Raw genomic sequence first — 22,648 nt, 5'->3', positions numbered from 1 at the left:
TATATATATATATATATATATATATATATATATATATATATATATATACACACATATATACACTATATATATACATATATATATATATTGATAAAGTAATAGTTTATTTATGTTGCAGGGAGAGCTACGATAAAAAACATCTGTGTAAACATGTTTGTATCAGCGTGTATTGCCTTTTGCTTTGTAGGTGTCCAGATGCCGCATCAGATCTTCAATACGCATGTCCTTTAAGTGAACCAGATGCTCTAACCTGTTTACTTTCATCTGCAGGATCTACACACACACACACACACACAGGCAGATGCAAAAGGATGTGATGAAACTAGGTAAGGATTTGTTCGAAAACTGTGAATTATCTCACTGATGAAAAGTTGCACATCTGTGTCATTTTTCTTTCTTAACATGCAGATGTGGCTAGAGGCAGAGAAGAAAAAAAAGTTATATCCGCTGAGCAGCCCCTGACTCACTGACCACTGCTGACACAGCTTATGACCAATATGTATCAAACACACCTAAATGTCTTACTCCACACACACACACCAGAGCAACAATATCACGTGCATGACAAAGACCCTGAGGGCATAAAAACTGAAGAAAACTTTGTTTGCAGATGTTCTACAGTCAGACATGTGTTCCATGAGTCAAATGGTGTGTGTGTGTGTGTGTGTGTGTGTGTGTGTGTGTGTGTGTGTGTGTGTGTGTGTACCTCCACAGTCTCCTGCAGAGCCATGACAGCTTGCTCCTTTTCCTGCAGGATTAGTCGCAAAGAAGGGTCCATGTCTGAGTAAAATTGCGCTGTCTGCTGCGGTTTACTATACAATGAAAAAAAACACAATACACCAACATTATTATAAACTCTGCTTTTGATTCAAATTAAGTCACATTAAAAGCAACAATTTGATCCTACCTGTTTTTTATACTTCTCTTTTCATCTTTTTTCATCTCTTCACCTGCAAGCTGAGCCACAAGTTTGGCTTCGGTCTGGCGAATTTCTTGTGACAACAAAGCAAAACTATAAAATTTCTCCAAAGATAATGTGAACACAACATGATGACTAAAAAATCTGCTGTTGCTAGAAACCTAAAGGGATTCAACCCATTAATCTTATGAACACAACTAGGGTAAAACAAGGAGGATATGAGGCAAATGACTGTATAAGAAAAAGGGCGAAACAGGGAAGTTAGATTAGAAGATAAAGTAAGAAAACATTAGGAGGCTTGTAAGTGCTGCAGTGCTGAGCTCAGGCTAGCGGTAAAGGCCCTCTGGTGATGTTGGGAGCTGATATGAGGACCTGAGCTGTGTGTCTGATAGCGGAGGAGGTGTAGATTGAAGAGGAAAGAGCAGAGGGAGGAGGCACTGGCCTGAGGTCAGCTTTGCAGGGTTGTTTCAGGAACAGATGAGGTGTGGGAAACGGAAAAAAGACACATCACCGATTCACTCCCTAAAGGTCTTGGCATTCCCTTATCAATCCTGTGTGATGCTGTTCAATGTAGGTATGTTTGTGTCTCTGTGTGGTCGCTGCTAACTATAGGAGAGATTAGCATTGTCACAACTGAGAGGACTCAAACGCTGACAATATCAGGACGGGAAAGAAAGGGCAAGAATTAGAGATCTTAGAACTAAAAGGATTTTAGAGGCAGACTCAGCCATCATAGAAGTCACTAGTCCTCTCAGATGAAAAAAAAACACCTCCGCTTATTTGTCAGTTTGTCAGCTGACCTGTAGATACAGCAACATTAAAATTAGTCTAAATTTAAACCCATTCCCTTCCTGTTCTCACATATGTAAAATGTTGGACTGATCAACTTTAGTCAAGGTTTCAAACTGTGTCAGCTAATACACTCCTCCACAAATGGCACTAACATTAGGATATATCACGCACAAGGAGCAAGGCCAAAACACATTGTCATCCCATTCTTGTTAATTCATCAAGTTATGTTTTTGTAATCAGGTTTATTTCACTGACTTGATCGCAGAAACTTGAAACTTCTGCAGAGATTTAGGTTGAATATGGCAACATATATATCTGTCAAAAGATTGAGTAAAGAAATAAGAAGGTATGTTAGGTTTTTGTGTAAATGCATTAACAGAATATTTACTCTACCTTTATGAGGTTTCTCCTGGTTTCTGGTGTCATAGTATTCCAAATCCTGAGTTAAAAAAAAAAGGAGTGTTCAAAGTGCGATTATTTTCCCCTAGCTACAAAGGAAGAGGACCCCAGTTATTTATTTATTTTGTAATTAGCATTCAAACAGACAAAAAGGGATGTCTCTAGGCGTGCACACACACACACACACACACACACACACATATATATATATATATATATATATAAAAACATACAACACACACCAGTATATTCTCTGTAGTGTGCTCTAGTTTCTTGTCTATCTTCTCCCTGAGGGCATTCAGTACCGGCTCTATCACTCCTGCAGTGCTCAGTACAATCCTCTTCACTGTCTCTTCAGGCACGTGGAAGTTCAGCTTGGAAAACACCTTCCTGTCCACAGAAGAAGAAAAAACAGATGTTTCTAATACAATTAGTAACTAATAAAAAGAGAATCAAAACTAGTTGCAATAGGAACAGCGGCTTGAAAGTGGTTTAACTGATGATGCATGGTGATGATGACCACCATAGGGGCTAATGTGTTTACAGTGAAGACCCATAAATCTGTAGTTGGCTATGTGCCATATCAGTGGCCTGGGAGAGAATGAGTGGGTGTGTGTTGGATTAGTTCTCACGACCAGATGCAGAGGCCCTTGCTATGTTGAAGTTCTGCCTCAGTGTTTATAGCTAAACATTTATTTGGATTAGGAGATATATGTTGGAATTTTAACTTTTTGTTGAGTGTGTGTTTGTGTAAGAATGTTTTGGGGAGATGTGGACATATTGACAAAGTCAGATTGTAAAAATGTAAATCTTTCCTGCGCAAGGGCAGAGGCTGTTTGCCCTTCATGCAATTCCCGCCTATTCCATTTACAAGCTAGAAGTCTCCAGTACATGAGTGCAGACACCTTTATAGAGTAAAAAAATACATGGTTATTATTATGTCTTGCCTGTTGAGAAGATCCCAGTTACTGAGCTTCTGCTGTGTGGAGTTTGCAGGGATATAGTTGTGCAGGTCAACAAACTTTGGGAAGAAATATTTGACAACCTCTGCAGCCATCACTACAGAGGGTTAATCAGAAAGGTAGAGTCAGTTTAAGTAAATAAATAAACAGACAGACAGACATTTGAGCTGATAAATTACGTAAACAGCCAAACAAGATTATTGTAGCTGGAGACAGTGGTTACGTGAGACGGTTATACGAGGTAATATTACTCCAGCTTGTTTAGTCACCACCTCCCTTTGGACTGCTAGCAAGGCCGAAAGCTAGCTTAAAGTTGACTAGCTACGGTTAACGTTACCTCCGTCGCTGAAGTCTCTTGTGATGTTTCGTTTGGGCCGAGACAGAGATATTTTGTCTATCCATGCGTACAAATCCTGCAGTTCCTCTTCGTTCAGTTCTCGGTCCATTATTCTTAAAGCGACATCTGTTCCTGGGCAGTTTGTAAAGACGCACTGTTTAACTGGGCTAGCTTCTTAGCATCTCCCGACAACAGTTGTTTAAGGCGTTGCTAGGCGACCGCTAAAAGCACTATGACAACAGATCATGGCGTCTGGGATACAGTATATCTAGCTATGTACGAGACAGACGGATTAAAAAGACTTAAACAGTGATTATGGCTATTGTCTTTTATTGTTAGCTTTATTACACAGACAAAAAAAAGATATCAATAAATACGAACGGTTCATATTAATTGTCAATTCCAAGTTTGCAGGACAAATCAAGACAGAATCCTCACTGTAAGGAAATATCACAATCATTGGCATGAGGGTAGGACTCTGTCTGCTGCATAGAAAATATGAAATATAAAATCCCTTAAACAATTAACACATAGTAAGTCCACACACAAAAACAACAGCATGTCATAATTCAGACTTACAAATTCAAGCATACATAAGTTAGTATAAAAAAGTTCAAGACATAGTCATAACTTGTGTGGTGTATCCGTAATTAAGACAATTTTTAAAGTGCCCACGTTGGTACCACATTTTAAAATCCCTTTACAAAATGATTTCTTAGAAAAGCAGTAGCCTACTAAAACCAATGTGAGGGAATATTGAAAATTAGTAAAACAGTTACAGCATTTATAGTGCAATCGCCTCATAAAGTGTTCACATATTCAAGGATCAAGGCAAAGAGACATTTCCCATAAATTTAAAAAATAAAAAAACATCATCAAGGCAGAATAGCCGTTTCCCATTTTTAAAGCACACAAGATGAATCTGTCAATCACGGCTTCAGATTGTCATCAACATACCAGGCTTACATAAGCAAGATACAGATGGCGGTAATCCTTAGGGAGACCATAATTGCCAGAAAAGGTCTGTCACTTATTTGTTTCTGATCTTTCGGTAGATCTTGTTTCGACTTTAAAACATACATGCGTCTCCGGATTTATTGTCCTTCTTAGGTGGGTCAACAACAGTGTCCTCTGTCAAAAGATTGCAATGTTTACACCATGGGAGATTGATTCCCACTGTCATCTGGGCCTGCTTTGGGGCATCAAGGCAGCTCTCCCTGCAACCTAGAAAAACAAATATTGTTAACAAGCAACTGATGCAATTCTCTCAGGTTAACTCCAAATGTCTCCAAACTCTTTTGTTACATGTGTCATAGTTATTCAGTGGTGGTCCAGTGAAGTTTGTGTGCTTACTGACTCACTAACACTGAGCCACAGCTTGTTCATTACACTGCTATGTTGGGACAATGTCCAAAACCACAGACGTCTTTATAAATGTGAATGCCTTGAATAACATTAGGAATGTTTATATACCAACTGCCAGGATTTGGAGGATTTAGGAAAGTCCAACTGACTGTTGCCGTCTGAATACATACCAGCTGAGTGTGTGGCAGTTGAGACTGGACTGCAGAGGGCTTTGGCTTCACTGGAGGCATCGGAGGCTTTGGCTTCATGATCTTAGAGAGCAGACGTTCAGATTTCAAGTGCCAATGGCAAGACATTTTAAATGAGTACAAATGTGAAAATTGATGATAAATTTACATTAAAGTAATGTTACTTACCAGTTTGGTTGCAAGTGGTGGCAGAGGTCTGGATGGAGGTAGTGGCTTATTCTGACGAAAAAAAAGAGACAAAACTTGAAACAAGTAATACATACTTTCACAAAGCAAACTAATAGTGTGCTTGATATAAGAAAATAAGAAATTTCTGTATGCAATTTTACCTCAGAATAGATAGGCTTGCTTGAAACAGGCTGCATGAACGGCCTTAGAACCTAAACAAAGATATGTATTTGCCATTTGCAATACAGAATACAACTAAACAATAAAGACTGCAACACTACACATACCGAAAAAAACGTAGAGCAAATTACCTGTTCAATCTTTGATGGCTGAGATACAACTGACAAATTCTTAGGGGGCTGTAAGGGACACAAAACAGAGATGAGTGAAGGCGAAAGTCTTGATCCTTTCTGATTTATGCAGCTTCATTGGATCTCATTGTTGTCAGTGTGTGTCTCTGAGACACTTTAGCGGGCACATATTCGTTGTTTTGTGTGGCTTCATATTTGGGTCAGTTCCCCAAAACTAATTATCATAATGACATGGGTTCAGATGCAAACTATTTCCATAAATAAAACAAATACCACGTCTAATGAGGAAACAGTGCATTACTTCCCCTTAATGCTGAAGCTTTTAGATCAAAATGGTAGCTCACCAATGGGGCTGCTCTGCTGGGCTTCAGTGCTCGGGTATGTGGTCTGACAGAGGACAGAGATTTACAGACTTGAGAGGCTGAAGACTCCACAAATGTAGGCAGACTGATGTGTGTGGACCCGAGACGAGGGCTGCCTCGTGTACCGCTTGACCGAAACAACGGGTTGGTTTGTCCTGAGGTAGATTGGAAGCATCTATAAAAAGAAATACACACAGAAGCTAAAATTCAAGATGGACAAAATAAAAAGTATAGTCTTTGTGGCTGAATGCACACAGTGATTTAACTGAGACTAAAAGAAAGGGATAACTTTTTTCTGTACCTCTTTGCAGGTCGCATTTTTTTGATGCAGCACATCAAACTACCAATAACCAGGACCGATAGCAGAAATAAGCCGACCATCAGTGAAACAAGAAGCACCAGCATACTTGCCTCTGCACACACAAACACACATCGATTGTGACAATATTCTTCTGTTGCTCAAGGATAAACATGTAACAGTGTATGTCAACCGCTCAGGAAAGGAAATACACTGTAACATCATTATTGCATTTGTAGCAATGTGATCGGGGAATTCCATTAAAACATCATAACAGAGCACCATTGTTTGAGTTTGGGTAAAATCATGGTGGAAAAACAGAGACGAAGAAGAACGGACAAAACAGTCAACCAACCATATAAAGACTTGTACAATACCTTCAGGGAGTTCTGACTGCTCCACATCGCAGAAAGGTGGGGCCCAGCCAGGGTCGCAGTGACACTGTCTCTCATGGTTACAAACCTGTCAGAGATCACACTCACAGTCCATTATGTTATCATGGCGATACAGAACTACAGTGCTGTGAGGTTAACAGATTCCTCACCCCATGGTTATTGCATTTGGCAGAGCAGTCATTTGTTCCGTACACTTTTATGTTTTTGATGTCTTGACACCGTTGATTGTAGCATACCTGAAAGACATTGACAAAGTTCCCAGAACTGGAGTCCACATAGTTTTTGTTGATAGTAACAGCTAACAACGAGATTGGACGTTTTCTTACCATGTTGTTGCCACACTTAGTACCAACAGGGACAATGCCCAGATCTGCAGGGTAGTTGTCCTCGGGGTTCATAGTTGCCTCATTGCATATGTCTCCATTTCCTACTTTGTAAAAAGACTTCCTGGATGTCACTGGAAATTCCCATCCTCCGGAGCAGAAGAGTGTCCCACAAGATTGATCTCTGTAACCAAAAACCACAAAGCAATGATTCTGTACCACAAATCAACAATGCCACACTGTAAATATACATCATTATAGTGATGTTGTGGCTTTTTAATACATACCGGCTTGAACATCTCTGGCTAAACAGTGTCTTTCTGCAGTTTCCGTGCTGGTGGAAACAAACATCTGGAGCTACTTCTGCATCTAAACAATCATGACAACAAGAAAGTTGTGGACGTAAGAATCTCAATGTATTAGAATATAACAACAAAACAAACTGTAATTCGCTGGTGTTTTACCTGGTCCCCAAAGTCTCTTGCAGTGTTCCTGTCGTGAAGGACACTGTCCATTGTAGCAGTATCCTTTTCCACGGTTGCAAGACAGGCCATTCTGGGCGTAGGAGTCAGTCGGACAGGAGGCAGAGAAGCCGGTGCAGTATTCTGCCAGGTCACAGCCTCCTGTCTTTGGTCGGCAGACGCTGCCTGTCGGTTTCAGCTGCAGAGCGAAAAGAAGCACAGATGGTGATGTTCCGACTACTGAAATAAGCACTCTCGCACATAACCAGCCAGACGGCAGAGTCAGTGTCTAGATATTTCGTAACACAATAAATATCAGTGTGACTTCCCTCATCTACAGTAGAGAGGACATAGTGAGCATTACTTACTTGGCAGTTGTGGCAGCACTCTCCCTCTGCACACTGGGCTCCTGCATTAAGTGTGCAGGTAGTGGCATTGCAGCAGGTATTCTTGCACTCCTATGAGACAGACAGTAAGATGCGGAATTTAGCAATCCAGTCTCCCAGTTTGATATTGTTTGTATCCACCTTCTGTGTGCAGCATAAACAAACCTCCGCAGTACCACAGTCACACTCCTCTCCAGGCTCCAGGAAGGCATTTCCACACACTGGCCCTCCATAGATGCGATCAGTAGAGGGAGTATCCAGCAGACAGGCAGGGTTGACCTCCTCCAAGAACCTGCTGAGTTGCTGCTGACTGCAGCTGCTGAACAGCTCTGGATACACAAGGCTAGGAGATAAGTCAGCAAGAACAAGTACAAAAAAGGTAAACATTAGCATTACTCTGGGTTTTAGAACAGTACATTTTGTGGAGTGTATGTGGGAGTAAAACTGAGTTTACCCAACACTCTCAGCCATGATGCAGCCTTTTTTCGATGTTAAGGAGCCACAGACACAGTTTTCAGAATCATGGGACAAGCCAAGGTTGTGACCCATCTCATGAGCAATAGTTGAGGCCACTCCTATTGAGTTAATGTTATGGTCCTGTGTGTACAGTAGACAAAAGTCGAGTCAAGTACAACTGAAACATTAACATCACACAACTCCCAATAATTTCCTTTTCATATCTATATTTTTACACAGATGTGTTACAAAAAAGTATATGCACCTCATTGACAGCTCCCGAGTTAGAGGTGCACATTGAATTGGTGTTGGCTAAGCCGACAGTGGAACCATCAAAATCCACACCTCTAAGCAAAGAAGAGGAGAAATGTTTAGACACTTACTCTAACAGCTAAACACATCATTGGCATTGTCCTTTTGGCAGGGAGTTTTTTTTGTGTCTTACGTGATGAACTGTGCATTGTCGTGTTTTGTCCTCGGCAACAGGCTCCGCTGACGCCACTCCAAGAAGCGACTGAGGGTGAGCTCAGGGTTAGTGCTGACCTCCATCTGATCTCTGTATGACCAGATATCCAGACCGACCAGCATCACACGAACACCCATGGGGCGATACAGCTGAAACAGAGCACCATGTTAGCACAAACTGGAAATGAACCTAAATTGAATTGGACTACCAAGTAAATAGTTGAAATCACAATTTTTATATGAGAAAGGATTGAACACGTAATTCTAAAAATCACACAACCAAAGGCCTCCTCTACAATGCTGGAAACCACTGTTGGTGCTCTCTGACGATGCTTTCATGTTGGCCCTTTTCCTTCAGAGTATGCAAAGAGGATTGTGTGATGTGTGTGAAAATCAGCTTAGGTGTGAAGATTCACAGTTAAAGTTAGATTTTCACAGTAAAAGAACTGTTCATTCCTTTTATCGGTCAGATTCAACTCAGGAAAGAACAGATAGTATCAGAACAGATTTCTTGTATTTAAGCCATAGTAAAAAAAAAATAATAATAATAAAGTCTGATGAAGTGCCAGACATGTGGCTTTGTGAGAAAAATCTTTAGTCTTTTCTGCCACCAATGCAAATCAACTAAAATACTGGTAAAACTAGATGGACTACTTTAGTAGTCCAGAAGGAAATTGCATAAAATTAATCTTTTACACTCATTTGAACTCTAGAATGTCCTGATATAACAGTCCCGGGTAATTTTTTTCCTAAGATCAGACCTTTACAAGGAGGAATCCTTTCAACTGATGGACTACAGAGAAACAAACATACCTTGTCCACGTGGTTTGCTATTTCAAGCGCTCTGGCCTCTATTGTCTTCTTGCTGCCAAACTTCTTATACTAAAAAGAAATTATTGTTTGAATTAGTAACAACCAAAAAGATCTCAGGCATATAAAGTACTCTACTTCTTAAGGGAATTGTGTATCATCCACAAGATCAATGTCATTAATAGGGCTACACCTGCAATGACAAACTCTGTGAAAAGGAAAGAGAGGAATCAAACCTCCTTGTTGTCGACCACCACAACCAGCTCCACTGTCTTGGATTTTCCTGTACGGTCTTTGGTCTGGGCTCTGCTTTTCTGAACAACACAAAAGGTATATTAGTTGGGTGTGCGTGTATATGTGTCTGATATAGTTAGACAAAAGTTTTATAAAATAACAAACTTTATTTGTATAGCACCTTTCAAAACACTGTTGCTTATAAAATATATGAATAAGATAAGATATAAACTGTTAAATAATTACAACAATTATTTTAATGCAAAAGTATAACTTTGTTAATGAAATATGCAAAATGTATGCATTATTGACGCAAATAGTTAAATCATGTAATTATTTCCAAATCGATTAAGATCTATGATGTCTCCATTCCTTGTTTTATTTCTTCTTCTGTCTTGTCTATTTGTTTTTGCCATCCTCCCATTTATTCATTCACCTTGATTTGGTCTTAATTTGTTACATTCACCTCAAACGCAACTTGCAATTTTTGAATTATGTAAACTCTTTTGCTCATATTGCTCATATTGTGATATTTTTAAACATCGAGGAGAAAGTGCTTTTTATCATAAATTTGATGCAGATACAGAACTAGGATACAAGAACTGTGTATCGTGGTAGTATTTTACTGCATATCCCTTCTTGTTTTTTTCGCTAACAATTGTCAAATGCAAGAATGCAGCACTAAATATTGGGTAAATGTTGGGTAAATATTGGATCAACTTGAGGCTTCCAACCCTGGTGTATTTCTGTACGTGTCCGCACTGTGTGTCTTTACCAGGCTGCCGAGCTGGAACAGTCCATACGGACGAGATCCGTGATCATAGTATGTGGTTGTGTTTCCATGGGAACAGGAGCTCCTCTTCCTCCTCAGGTGTTTGTAGTTGTAAACAGCATGAAGAACCTCGTCACCGTTAACTACGGAGATCTGTCCGTCGTTCTGCTTCCCTGCCTCAGCGCCAGCCAGAGGTTCGATGAGGTACATTTGGTCCTGGTGACGCACAAACCCCCTGCAGTGCAAAACAGGAACTTCAGAGTGGACACAGAAAAAATTGGTTTCTTTTCTCGAACAGATCTTAGTTTACTTTGTTTATCCTGCTTTTAAGTTTCCACAGATATTATGACTAAAGATATGTATTTTATAGCAGACAGAAGGCAGCATTGCCTGGCCTTTGCTGTTTGGGTTCTAGGTTTTAAGACATCGAGCTACAAGCATTATTGATGGTGGTTGTGATGGAGGAAATGGATGTTGAGGGACTTATCCTCTCTTTGGATTGGACACACTGGTCATGAGTCACAAAGGGAGACTTACAGTCTCATATTACCACTGTCTTAATTAAATGTGGCACTCTACCTTGAGAAACAGTAACTTTTTGTAGTAGAGATTAAGAATTACTCACTTTATTCCTGAGCACAGTCCCACGCTGGCAGCGGAGTCATCTACCCCCACAATGTGCCCATGGTAGTAGCAGTGGACCTGAACAGACAGCTAGTATTTGTCACAGACTCAATAGAGAGATTTCAAGTGTAAGAATGTGAGCTAATTTGAAGAAGATAATTTTGTATGTGTCATGGTCAGACAAAATGAATATCTTAACCTTATATGTCTATTCCTCTTCCACATTTCACAAGAATTGCAATGTTCCCTCTCATAAAAAGGAACTTTGTAACTGAGAAACTATCATGGCATCTGATATTTTGAAATAAGAAATAATTACTTACAAAAATGAGGACGATGACTGGCATCCATAAAATTGATTAGATAAGTTTACTTTTCTGTGTTTTGTTATGTGTGTTGTACAACCTTTAAAGTCGTATCAACCATGTATTTAGTCACTACTGTAAATATAAATGTAAGAAGATCTGCATTATATAAACCTTCTTTCTGATATTATCTTAACTTAATTGTTCTGAGCTGTGACTTAAAATTTTGGACTGACCACAAAATAACCAGACTTGCATTTTACATATCTGCAAAAAATGACCAAATACAGGAAAAACAAATTTGGAAGGGAGGTAACACAGGATATCCTGTAGGCACCTTACCTTATTCATGCCTGTACAGAAAACACATCTTTGGTTGTAACAGCCTACACTTGTCTGGTACCTCTGAATCACCCACATCTCCATTTATTCAGTGATTCCAAATTAAAATAATGATAAAACATTCATTTGAGGTTTACAATCTGATTTCACAACACAGGCATCTGTTTCTGATATAATTACAGGGATTATATTAATGTCAGTGAAATAGTAGTGAAATGATACAAAGACATACCCTAAGATCTGGAGTAGATGTGACTTGGGTGCCCTGATCAGAATAGTATGTCACGGAGAAGTTTTTCCCGACAAGGTCTCTAAAAAGAACATTTTTTAAAAATAATATAGACACATCAAGAACGAGACATGTATGTGTATGTGTGGACCCTGCAAAATCAGACAAAAATACACTAAAAACAATGTTGCAGACTTTTTAAGTTTTCTCACTTGTTCTTTTCCAGGTGCAGTGTTTGGTTTTTCCCTCTAATCGTCAGAGAGTACTGGAGTACATCAGGGTATGTCTACACACACAGCAAAAGACCCTTTAATTTAAAAAGTTAAGAGCGATTTTTAAAGAAACTCATCAAATAGTTAGTGGAGCTGTCTGTTACCTGATGTGTAGCGGCATCATTAATGCGAGATGAATCCTTCAGCCTCTGAGGAATCACTGTTTGGTACTTCATCACATGAGGAAGAGTCATCTCATTGCCCGCAATTATTCCTGCAAGTATCAGTGATATTTTACAAAAGAAAGAAAGAAAGTAGGAATGAAAGAGGGAAAGAAGGAAAGAAAGAAAGAAAGAAAGAAAAAAAGAAAGAAAATCGTACCCCACGAGGAGAGGAAAATCCATATAAAGTAGCCAGAATATTGCATGTTGCTCTACCAAACGGACTCTGCCATCGTCTGCTTGGCAGTTTAAGGCTCCTCGGCTCTCCGCCCCTCTCTGCTGTGTAGGGTAATATCCTGAAAATTAGCCTATCATTTGAGGTTGACAGACCACATGAGTCACAACTCGAGCCGTAAACTTAACCACGTGTTCTTTTGATTTTTTTTTATTGTGTAAGGTATTGAGTGAGTCAAAATTAAGTCATTTTTAAAAACGCGGTGCTAAACAGTCTATTGATGAACCTAGTTAAGAAATTTGCAATTAGTTGACAGATGGCTCTGTTTTATGGTTGGTTCTGCCCTCAATTTTTTCTCAATCGATTTCATTTAATTTCATTCGATTTCAGATTTTACTCGGTAGATTATGGGAAACTGCTTATTATTAAAAAATGCCCAGTAGGGCGTAGGCCTTTAGCCTAATTGTAACCCAACATCTACCCAATAACAAATGACAGCAGACCCAGTAGGCTACAAGGAAGAGTGGCCTTTATCACCCTCTCCTGGTAAAATAGCGGAGCAGTCAGATTCGCTTGTTGTGAAAGAAATACCTCCATAATTCAATGCAACATTGCATTTGCAACATATTAGGCTACCGAGTGACTCTTTGTCAGCTATTATCATGCAGAACCGTAATATTATAGTGAGTTGTAGATTAGAACGTTACACGCTTCAAATGCGCCACTTTTTAAAACATTTTATTTTATTAATTTCTTTATTATGGGCCTAGAAATACAAACAACAAGTTACATTTACAAATTCACTTCAAAGATAGAGTTTTTGCCTCGGGGAGCATATAAACAAAACCTAGGACATAATAGATAAAAACGAAAAGAAAAAATAAATAAAATAGCTATCTCAAATTAACTCGTGTCAGTTAATAAATCAATTTAAGGTCTTTTTTTGTCTTTTACCTGTTTCAATGATTATATAAGATAGCTCATTCTAGAAAGGGTTTAGTCTTAACAATGTGGTCCTACATTGATTCAGCTATATGTAAAATGTTTTCCTAATTGTTCCACTTTTACTTTTAGGGCAAGCCGTCACTGTTTCCGGTGTTGTCTTGACCTTAGACAAATAGCCTACACTTGTACTTTGCACACGGACCAGTCAAGTTTCGTTTGTGGTGCTTAACATCAAACAAATTAAATAAAGTTAACAAATTAATTAGCATCCTGAAGTTGACGTAGCTTTTCCATAAATTCAACATTGTCTGACTACGTTGAGTAGTTTAGAGTACTTTGCCCGGTCGTCAACCTCTGGCTGTAACGCACCATTTCGATTTGACGTATGGATTTTGACAACAACCATAGACAGTGAAAGAACCCGACAGAGAAAAAACCGTATTATGACGTCGTCATTCCGCGACAACTACAACAATCCAACCCAAACAGAAACATTTTCGCCTGTTCGCGGCTAACGTTACAGTCTAGAAAGAGTACGTTAGGTTCCTTATAAGGTAAGTTACATATTTATGTATACCGAATTACGCAATTATACTGCGTTTGGACCGGTCATGACTCATATAATTCATTACAGTCGCGTTGTAGCAGGGTTCAAATGTGTGTTGATGTTTCACCGTGTTCTCGTTCTAGCACGTTACCTATAACAACCGATGACAATCAGGAAACGATGCTACAGCAGTCAGAATTGGTCCGACTTCTGACAGAGGGACATTTGTCATTAAAAAACTACGATGAAGACTGTTTGACAGGAAACGCACAGCAACCGAGGCAGAGTGTGGATGAGCAGGGAAACCCGTTCAACTTCACCCCGCAGCTCATCCACCTGCACAAGGACCACGAGTTCTTTGAGGTAACGTTAATATAGCAACAACAAATGGAAGCGACTGACCGTTGACTCCTTCTGCTGAAGCCCTTGGATAACGGTCACATTTAACGCTAGCTAGCTAACTAATCAAGTAGCCTACCCACCATAAAATACTGCATGTGAATGTTGTTAACAGGATGGGGACATTTACAGACACATGTATCTACAAGACCTGTACATCTCAGAGGCTGACGACAAGCCATCGCTCAGGTATTGTAACCAAGTTATATCAATTCGTGATCGAAGTTTTAGCTTTTTTAATAACTTGTGTGTGGCTGTGGTACATGATTGGGCCAAATTTAGCTACATTATTTAGCCCATTTAATTGTAGGTAAGATAAAGTACTTCACTGTAAAGTAGTTTTTGAACTCATTTACCTTAATTTTAGAATAAAGTGCCACAAACTCTGGATTATACATTGACATACATTGACACATGATATTAAAATCATCTTGCCCAATTTACCATCACTTGGCTACTATTGAGGTAGTGTGTTAAACAAATGTTTTTTTTTTGACAAATGTGTGTCTAAAATGATTAAAAGGACTGAATGCCATTTTTTTTCAATATATAGAATAGCATTTAGTATATAAGTCTTGACCAGTTATCTCCAGAAATAAACCACCCTAACCCCTAACACCAAACAACAAAGTGGCCCAGAGGTCCTTAGCTAACAGCTGTGGTTTCTTTCCTTTTTAATTTAATTTTAGGCCCATTTAAATGGTGTGGATCAGGTCACCTTCCTCTCTTGTCTTTTCTCAGTGTGTCAGAGTTTGCCTGTCACATTTCTGGCTGCAGTGCAGTCTTCAGCACTTTGGACGAGTATGAGCACCACTACAACTCCCTTCACAGACATGTGTGCTGCTCTTGCTGTCGCTCCCTGCCAAGTGCCCGGCTCTTAGACATTCACATTCAGGAGTGGCATGACTCTCTTTTCACTATCCTTGCCCAGAGGCAAGATTTGGTGAGCTAAAGTTATATAATTTCCCAGGACTCTTCATTGTCTTGATCTTAGGTTGTAAATAAAGTGATATATCCTTAACATTAAATTAAAATTAATACAGAGTTGTTGTTGTTTTTTATTTTTATTTTTCCTGATGCTTCCTTCACATTTTTCAGTACCAGTGTTTGGTGGAGGGCTGTGGACAGAAGTTCAGGACTAGTAATCACAGGAAAGACCACCTCATAAGTATTCACAAGTATCCTCCAGACTTCAGATTTGACAAAACCAAAAAGGATAAAGGGTAAGACTGCATATTTTGTCCGTTAGATGGCAGCAAAACCTCAGTAGATGTATTTCTCTGAAAGGTTTTAGTCTAGAAGAGTCCATGTTTGTTACAGTAAACACAATTTATGCCTCAGAATTGAAATTCTTGAGTAAAAGACGTTTATATTTTTATGTGGCTATTTCATATTCTCCTGTTAACAAAATAGTTATAGACTGAGATTCTCTTGGCTGCTTTATTGAATCCAAACTGTAACTTTTGGTGAACTTTCTTTCAAAAGCTCAGCTACAGTGTGAAATGCTTAAAATGCATATTTTGTACCATTATTCAGTTCCAACAAACAGTAAAAAGGCTTAAATGAGTGTTACATAAGTATATTTTCATTAAATATCTGTTTCTGTGTATTTGTAATATGTCTTTGTTAATAGAGCCCGACAGATGAAGAGACAGCAGCAGAAAGATACAGCCATGGAGTTAGTGGACGATGAATGTGAGTCTGAGGGTGTGAGTGAGGTTGTGTGTGATGTGCTGTCCAACGACCTTGAGCAAGGAGAATCCATGGAGACGCATGTGTCCGAGGAAGAAGCTGCTTGCGTGGCAAAGTCAGCCTCTACTGAGGAGCACGCAGATCTTTCTGAGGTAGCTTACGGTATGGGGAGTACAAGCAAGGAGCCACTAAAACCACGATACTCCTACAGGTTAGTCTTTAAAAAAAAGTTCTGGATATTCTTAGGCGGTGTTAGCCCTGTACTTAGAGAGACTAAGTCAGCCATTTTCAAGATGTTTAAAGGTTAACTCCGGATATTAAAGATTCTAGTGTTCTTAAGGTAAAACTTGTGCGATTGTAGCAAATTGTATTAGCAAACTTTTTTTTTTCTTTCCAGCATTTAAATGCAATATTATATAATTAAAATGAATGCGAGTTGTGTTCTTCACATGTTCACTACATATTATTCATTTTCTTACTCAAACAGTCTGACATACAAAACAACAGCCGTGTTCTTGTCTCTCAGGGTTCCCACAAGCGTGTGCTTCGGTCACGGCTCTGTCCGAGGCTTCAGAGGGCGGCGGGGAAGGAGGAAATAAAACACCAGAAATCTGTTGTCTGCCCTTTTAAGATAAAAAAAAGTATACGCTTGTCTCATGTATATATTTATTGTCATATGTATCTTTTTCTTCAAATAAAAAGTTTTTTACAAAATATCATTTGACTTATGGAAACGCTCGGCTGACTAGAACATCTGCAAACAAAGTTTTCTTCAGGTGTGTGTGTGTGTGTGTGTGTGTGTGTGTGTGTGTGTGTGTGTGTGTGTGTGTGTGTGTGTGTGTGTGTGTGTGTGTGTGTGTGTGTGTGTGTGTGTGTGTGTGTGTGTGTGTGTGTGTGTGTGTGTGTGTGTGTGTGTGTGTGTGTGTGTGTGTGTGTGTGTGTGTGTGTGTGTGTGTGTGTGTGTGTGTGTGTGTGTGTGTGTGTGTGTGTGTGTGTGTGTGATCAGCAGTGCAGCTCATGTTTAAGTGGCAAGTGATATGGAAAAGTTTGGAAGAAAAAAATAAGACAGATGTTGATTTACACAATAGAATTTAATAATTGTACAAAACATGTTTTTACCCATCAGATAGAAAGTACACTGTTCATCAATGACTGATGTGAGGATCACTCATGTTTAGCATTTTGAGTATTTTCAGAAATAATTGACTTATTTATATTTAGTAATGCAACTGGACTATTAAGAGCTCTTTGAACATTGTGCAAAAAAAGTTGTCCATTTGAGGTAATGTAAAAAAAAAAAAAAAATTATATATTTATATGGCTGATTTCTATTTTTTAAACTGGGAAAATTATTCAGCAGCTACAAACGAAAATTGTGTGGTTTAGATATTCTAATAGTAAATTCACTTTAAATGGTCCCATGGTTTATATTAAAAAAAGGTCACTGGTATTGCCAAAGGGTAAACCCATTTTTAAAGATACCAACTTTTATGGATATTTGATTTCATTACAAAGGTGATACAAAGGCACTAGTCTCTTTTTGTTATTGACTATGAGCTATTGCAGATAGCTAACTAGTTACAATATATTATTATGATATACTTTTGGACTAAATGTGTGTTTTTTGTTGGTTCCTCTTTATAGCCTCTGATTATAATTTTACATAGGCCTAAAATACAAAATAATCACTTTTTTGGTAACTTTTTCCTTTCACCTTATAAAAGCATATATATAAAAGCATACATATAGCTTATAAAAGTTTTATGGGCCGAAATAAATGTGAAATAAACGTCTATGCTTCTTAGTGTTTATTATACCCCCACATTTGAACCTGTAGCCTACCTCTAAGGTGATAAATATGTAAAGGCCTTTTGAATGGAAATAAAACATTCACATTCATGGAAGTCACTTCTGTGAGTCGTCACTTATTGCTGCTTTAAAACCTAAGCTATAGGCCTTTAATTAGTCAGGTATCTCTTGCTAGATTCACTTTGACTAAAATAGCAATTAGTCCGGATATCGAGCTCTGCAAAAAAAAAAAGGATTTTACTGAATATACTGCAGAAATTACCAGGTTAACGAATCATTTACTGTAAAGTAAATCTTAAATTCTTTCATAGGAAAAAAAACAATCAAGTGAAATAGTTCACTTGGTTTTGTCCCGTGTGTTTCTTAAATAAAGCAGTTATATTAAAAGATATTGTTCAACTATCATTGCTATTGTTTGAAAAATATGTTTCATGTTATCGAAAAATATTTCACATAAGAATTAATATAAGATATCAGACATGTTGACTCAAGATGGACCTTTTTTCAGTGTTGGTTATTTGCTGTAAAGGCATTTTTAAAAGGGAAGCTTTCCGAGCGATGCAGTTCAAAGGCAGTGAGTGTTAAGACAAGTAGTACATCCCATATGGTCCACTGAATAATCCTGGGACGGTGAAGGCAGGCCTCGGTCCGTTCAGGGACCCGTATAGGGAAGGTGAGCCCATGGGTGCGCTTAGGGGGAAGGGAAAGGCGAAGGCCGGCAGCAGCGGCTTCGCGGCCAGCTTGAACTTCTCCAGCTCGGCCTCCTGCAGTCTTTTGGCCTTGGCCCTGCGGTTCTGAAACCAGATCTTGACCTGGGTCTCTGTGAGGCTGAGAGAGTTGGAGAACTCTGCTCTCTCTGCGATGGAGAGGTACTGTTTCTGACGGAACTTCCTCTCCAGAGAAAGCAGCTGAGAGGTTGTAAAGGGAGTTCTGGGTTTTCTGTTATTCTTATGTTTCCGTAGATTACACGAGGTCGGGCTGGGGTGTCCTAGAAGTATATTTACAGAGTCACATTAATGGAATATAAAATGTTTCAGCGATTTTACTTCACTATATTGACACTTTGCATTATAAATCGTGCATGATACAAGTAGGCTAAATAAGCCACATCATGGAAATATCTCACAGAATATTGATGTATAAGCTGTTATTTAAGGCAATCACTCGAGTTGAAAAATCAAAGTTTAGAAATTCTGAGTTTCTAAACTTTGATTTGAATTTCAAATTCATCCCCATCATCTCTAGATTTAAATGCTGAGATCATTAAGGGACAATGCATCGAGTTTCCTCATCAATGTAGGCTACTACTTTAAAATACCTAGGGTATGAACTTTTTTGTATTTACTTAGTGCAATGTTCTTCAATTAATGCAAACGTATGTCCATATGTATAACTTGGAGATGGTTGTAGACTGTTGGAAAGTTTAAAAGTAACGTATCAAAGAAAGAGAGAGAGAAAGAAAAAAAGAGAGTCCTACACTCACTTGGAGGGGATGCGTAAGGAGCCTGAAACCAAGGGTTTGTCTCCTTGTCGTTGAGGTCCACAGCCTCTGGACTGGACCGATAAAGTCCCCTCGGTGACGCACACTCGGTCTCCTCTGATCGGGCGCAGCCTGCAGGCTCGGGGGAGTTGAGGCGTCTGTCCGGTATCCTGTCTGATATGAGGGATTCCACACTGAAAGGAAGATCCAAACTTTTGGTTTTACACCTTCTGGTAGATGACAGGTCCAGCTCGTCAGTTCCAATGCCACTAGCGGTTCGGTCCTCTGGTGAGGTCTGCGTCGGAGCAGCCAGGAGCGGTGATCCCTGCGCAGGATTCATTACGCACGACTGAGGTGCCATACAACCAATTTTCCTGCCACTCTCTCCTTTTCTGATTTTCGTTTTCACTCGAAGAAATCTGTTATTGCCCAGGGTCCTCTAATGTTCAGCAGCTAAGTGGTAAACTCACGTGTTTACGCACGGACTTGCCTCTCCTTCGGCGAAGTGCCATTCGTTCCTTTCTCATCCTTCCGCCTGCCTATCAGCCTGTCGATGCTCCCATGTGACTTGGCTGAAACAGTTTCTGATAGGTCAGGCTTCTAATGACAGCGTAATGGTCCATTTCATGCGCCTGAGTTGCCCTGACAGATGTAAACCTGCGATCAGCGAGTGTTGCGGAATTCGGAATCCCCAAAGTAAAGAAGTCCTCCTCCACCTTCTACCCTTGGCCCTCTCTCCCTTCACACAGACTTTTGTGTTGTTGGACCGTTCCAGCTGTGGACATCTACATCAGCACCATTTTCCTCCCCAGTCACTGTTATCATGGGTTTAATTTGTGCACAACACATTGCAACAGAACATCAGTGACTACACTAATATATCTAAATTTCAGTGCACAGGCCCAGGTCTGAATATTACCTGAAATATTTAGGCCAATATATTATTTAATATTGACAATATAAATCATATATATATATATATATATATATATATATATATATATATATGTTTTTTTAAATGTGCAATTGGTTGATAATTTAACACTTTGTATGTATAATGTAAAATAATCTATGTTAAATATTCTTTAATTAAATTATTTGATAAAGAAGACAGCCTTCTGAGTAATTTTGGATAGTCATAGTGGTGCAAAATCCACATAGAAAAGGTATTTCTCTCCAGCTCGAACATTCATACGACAGCCGCCATATCAGTAATCTCTAAAATATTCCCCTATAAAATTGGTATTGGTGTCAAAATTTCCCATATAGGTTGCTCTGTTTTTAACTCATTGTTTTGGTTTTACAGCTCCAAATTTAATGTTTTGAATCACTCTCACCACTCTCATCAAGCTTTGTTTTCAGCAGCAACTGGCATCCGCTCTAAAAACACACTAAACACTACATGCCCAGCACCTAAAGGTAGCAACTTGCTGGTCAACATAGTGGAGCATTTAGCAGCTAAAGTGCCAGATTCCATCAGGAGTTAAAAACAGAGCTCAAGTAGAGCAAAGACTGGACTTAAATGTATCAGGCAGGTACAAACATGCTAATGTTTCTTGTATTCTGAAAGTGTAAATTGGTTGCTAAACTGTTTGCAAACACATTCCCTATATTAACTTTATAAGGAGATAATATGTTGATAAATGTTGTTCTGAAAACAAAGTTTAACAAAAGATGGACCCAAAAACTCAGTTTACAAAGGTTTGTACAAGGTAAAACATCAGTGCTGTTACTTGTTGGAGGACCTTGTCGGAAAACTTGCTTAAAAACATGCTTGAAAATAATTTACAGTAGTTTATAGCTGTTTGATTAAACTAGTAAGGCAATCCAGGCTGTGATTCACAATGTTTTTTATACTCTTAGGAGTTATTATCACTATAAATGTCTATCTCGTGGCCTGCAACAAAGTTATCCATGGCTGTGTACTGCCCATATTTCAATCCATTGTGTGCATTGTCTGTAATCCCTTTGAGACACGGTAAAACCCTAACTAATGTCACCGAGGCCCTTTTGAAAAGGTCCATCCAAATTGGCCTTGTTTTGCAGCTCTTCAAAACAAGTGAAATCATTTTTGGTGGAAACCCAATATGTGAGGTTTTTTTTCTCTCTTATGGGAACTGTTGTTGGGCCTGCAGCAGCACACTGACTGTCTGTCTGTCTGTAGGACAATTGGTTAAATGGAGTTAACTGTTTCTTTCCCTGAGGTACATTTCGGCTTTGATCCTGCTGCGCCTGGCGCCTGTCTGCTCTCTCTCCCGCTCTCCCTCTCTGTGTGACAGTGATAGATTGCTGGGTAACCATACAAGCTTTCAATGACTGTAATTTAGAGCCCAACAACATTACATTCTCCTCTACTTACTGTGAATATTACCCTTTCTCACTTTCCTCCTGTTTGAAAAGGGATGTAGGGCTGTCTGTAATGTTTTTTCTCTTCCATAGCTTTGTAATGAATGAGTAAATTACAGGGTATTTCTACTTCTCGCTGAGTAGCACACACATGCCAGAAGAGTCAATATGGAGTATTTTTGTTTGAGAAATAAAAATCTATAGTTTTTGTAATGCAAAGTATCTCTTTCTTTTAATCTATGTATTGCTTTTCAATACATATCAACATCACAATTTATTTTGTTAAAAATGTTCATCCTGTAGATGTTATACTTGACTGAATAGGGGATATCTTTACCGAATTGGGTGGCGAATGATCCAATAGTAGGCGAGACATTTCACTAAAACCCAAAATGTCAACCTGGTGGTGTCGCTAGAAGAAAAGGTCATTGGATCATTTAAGTATTTAGCATTTATCCTCTGTGCAGCATGACAATCAATCCAACAGCTGTTGAGATATTTCTTAAAATACAGTGGAACGACAAAAAGAGTGATATTGCAGTCGTGCCATGCCTCTGTGGCTATAAAGCAACAGTGAGCAGTGATACAGCAACAGTGCTCTTGCATAGATAACAATCAATCAATCAATCAATCCATCAATCCATCAATCCATCAATCCATCAATCCATCAATCAATCAATCAATCAATCAATCAATCAATCAATCAACAAACCCAAACTTACACAAACCTCTCTGAACCCTGCTGCCTTGCAAAAATGGAGGACTGTTAAGGTAATTGAAATAATTAGGCACACTCGGAGAGCGCAGACCACTTGCGAGGCCATGCCCTATCTGGGGGGGTTCCCAAACAAGAATTTGCATGGTCAAATCTGATTGGCCAAGTCTTGCCTATTGTTGATTGATTGTTGAATCGTGTTTG

General features: G+C 39.1%; 4 protein-coding genes across 8 annotated transcripts; 1 reads left to right on the top strand and 3 right to left on the bottom strand.

Moving 5' to 3' along the window:
* Positions 1-87: 87 nt before the first annotated feature.
* On the bottom strand, positions 88-3,631 carry spef1 (sperm flagellar 1). 4 transcript variants are annotated; one of them, XM_034898023.1, is made up of 7 exons: positions 3,410-3,631; positions 3,058-3,169; positions 2,344-2,500; positions 2,105-2,150; positions 908-992; positions 707-812; positions 88-273 (listed from the first exon to the last, which is right to left on the bottom strand). In XM_034898023.1, the coding sequence occupies exons 1-7, from the start codon at positions 3,516-3,518 to the stop codon at positions 160-162; spliced, it is 729 nt and encodes a 242-aa protein (XP_034753914.1). In that variant the 5' UTR covers positions 3,519-3,631; the 3' UTR covers positions 88-159. The 4 variants fall into 4 exon arrangements, with proteins under 4 accessions (XP_034753914.1, XP_034753915.1, XP_034753916.1 ...); XM_034898024.1 differs by having other exon boundaries at positions 2,353-2,500; XM_034898025.1 differs by having other exon boundaries at positions 2,365-2,500.
* A 641-nt stretch (positions 3,632-4,272) lies between these two features.
* On the bottom strand, positions 4,273-12,578 carry adam8a (ADAM metallopeptidase domain 8a). Its single transcript, XM_034897942.1, has 25 exons — positions 12,497-12,578; positions 12,280-12,389; positions 12,116-12,189; positions 11,907-11,985; positions 11,029-11,105; positions 10,407-10,638; positions 9,634-9,711; positions 9,401-9,469; positions 8,568-8,737; positions 8,388-8,469; positions 8,121-8,263; positions 7,832-8,009; positions 7,649-7,738; positions 7,284-7,479; positions 7,107-7,188; positions 6,823-7,003; positions 6,646-6,732; positions 6,479-6,563; positions 6,105-6,216; positions 5,786-5,978; positions 5,442-5,489; positions 5,292-5,342; positions 5,131-5,181; positions 4,945-5,025; positions 4,273-4,633 (listed from the first exon to the last, which is right to left on the bottom strand). Exons 1-25 carry the CDS (start codon positions 12,540-12,542, stop codon positions 4,589-4,591), a joined length of 2,640 nt encoding a protein of 879 aa, XP_034753833.1. The 5' UTR covers positions 12,543-12,578; the 3' UTR covers positions 4,273-4,588.
* A 1,223-nt stretch (positions 12,579-13,801) lies between these two features.
* On the top strand, positions 13,802-16,727 carry znf511 (zinc finger protein 511). Of its 2 annotated transcripts, none has more exons than XM_034898013.1 (7): positions 13,802-14,011; positions 14,142-14,366; positions 14,518-14,591; positions 15,144-15,345; positions 15,501-15,625; positions 16,036-16,305; positions 16,621-16,727. In XM_034898013.1, the coding sequence occupies exons 2-7, from the start codon at positions 14,184-14,186 to the stop codon at positions 16,691-16,693; spliced, it is 927 nt and encodes a 308-aa protein (XP_034753904.1). In that variant the 5' UTR covers positions 13,802-14,011; positions 14,142-14,183; the 3' UTR covers positions 16,694-16,727. The 2 variants fall into 2 exon arrangements, with proteins under 2 accessions (XP_034753904.1, XP_034753903.1); XM_034898012.1 differs by having other exon boundaries at positions 13,899-14,010; positions 14,147-14,366.
* A 1,374-nt stretch (positions 16,728-18,101) lies between these two features.
* Positions 18,102-20,056, bottom strand: msx3 (muscle segment homeobox 3). The gene is made up of 2 exons (XM_034898020.1): positions 19,387-20,056; positions 18,102-18,891 (listed from the first exon to the last, which is right to left on the bottom strand). The coding sequence occupies exons 1-2, from the start codon at positions 19,742-19,744 to the stop codon at positions 18,485-18,487; spliced, it is 765 nt and encodes a 254-aa protein (XP_034753911.1). The 5' UTR covers positions 19,745-20,056; the 3' UTR covers positions 18,102-18,484.
* Between the last annotated feature and the right edge of the window lie 2,592 nt (positions 20,057-22,648).

Source organism: Etheostoma cragini, chromosome 17 (genome assembly GCF_013103735.1).
Source record: "Etheostoma cragini isolate CJK2018 chromosome 17, CSU_Ecrag_1.0, whole genome shotgun sequence".
Lineage (NCBI taxonomy): Eukaryota > Metazoa > Chordata > Actinopteri > Perciformes > Percidae > Etheostoma > Etheostoma cragini.
This window is presented reverse-complemented; position numbering and strand designations above follow the sequence as displayed.

Excerpts from the sequence above, each read along its gene's own strand:
- spef1 (XM_034898023.1), bottom strand. The coding sequence starts at position 3,518 with ATGGACCGAGAACTGAACGAAGAGGAACTGCAGGATTTGTACGCATGG. Across the intron at positions 3,170-3,409 it reads AAGAGACTTCAGCGACGGAG|TGATGGCTGCAGAGGTTGTC; the intron begins GTAACGTTAACC and ends AACCCTCTGTAG. Across the intron at positions 813-907 it reads AAGAGAAGTATAAAAAACAG|TAAACCGCAGCAGACAGCGC; the intron begins GTAGGATCAAAT and ends TTCATTGTATAG.
- adam8a (XM_034897942.1), bottom strand. The coding sequence starts at position 12,542 with ATGCAATATTCTGGCTACTTTATATGGATTTTCCTCTCCTCGTGGG. Across the intron at positions 8,738-9,400 it reads TAGCAAACCACGTGGACAAG|CTGTATCGCCCCATGGGTGT; the intron begins GTATGTTTGTTT and ends GCTCTGTTTCAG. Across the intron at positions 6,217-6,478 it reads GCAGTCAGAACTCCCTGAAG|AGGCAAGTATGCTGGTGCTT; the intron begins GTATTGTACAAG and ends TTGTGTGTGCAG.
- znf511 (XM_034898013.1), top strand. The coding sequence starts at position 14,184 with ATGCTACAGCAGTCAGAATTGGTCCGACTTCTGACAGAGGGACATTTG. Across the intron at positions 14,367-14,517 it reads AGGACCACGAGTTCTTTGAG|GATGGGGACATTTACAGACA; the intron begins GTAACGTTAATA and ends TGTTGTTAACAG. Across the intron at positions 14,592-15,143 it reads GACGACAAGCCATCGCTCAG|TGTGTCAGAGTTTGCCTGTC; the intron begins GTATTGTAACCA and ends GTCTTTTCTCAG.
- msx3 (XM_034898020.1), bottom strand. The coding sequence starts at position 19,744 with ATGGCACCTCAGTCGTGCGTAATGAATCCTGCGCAGGGATCACCGCTC. Across the intron at positions 18,892-19,386 it reads TCCTTACGCATCCCCTCCAA|GACACCCCAGCCCGACCTCG; the intron begins GTGAGTGTAGGA and ends ATATACTTCTAG.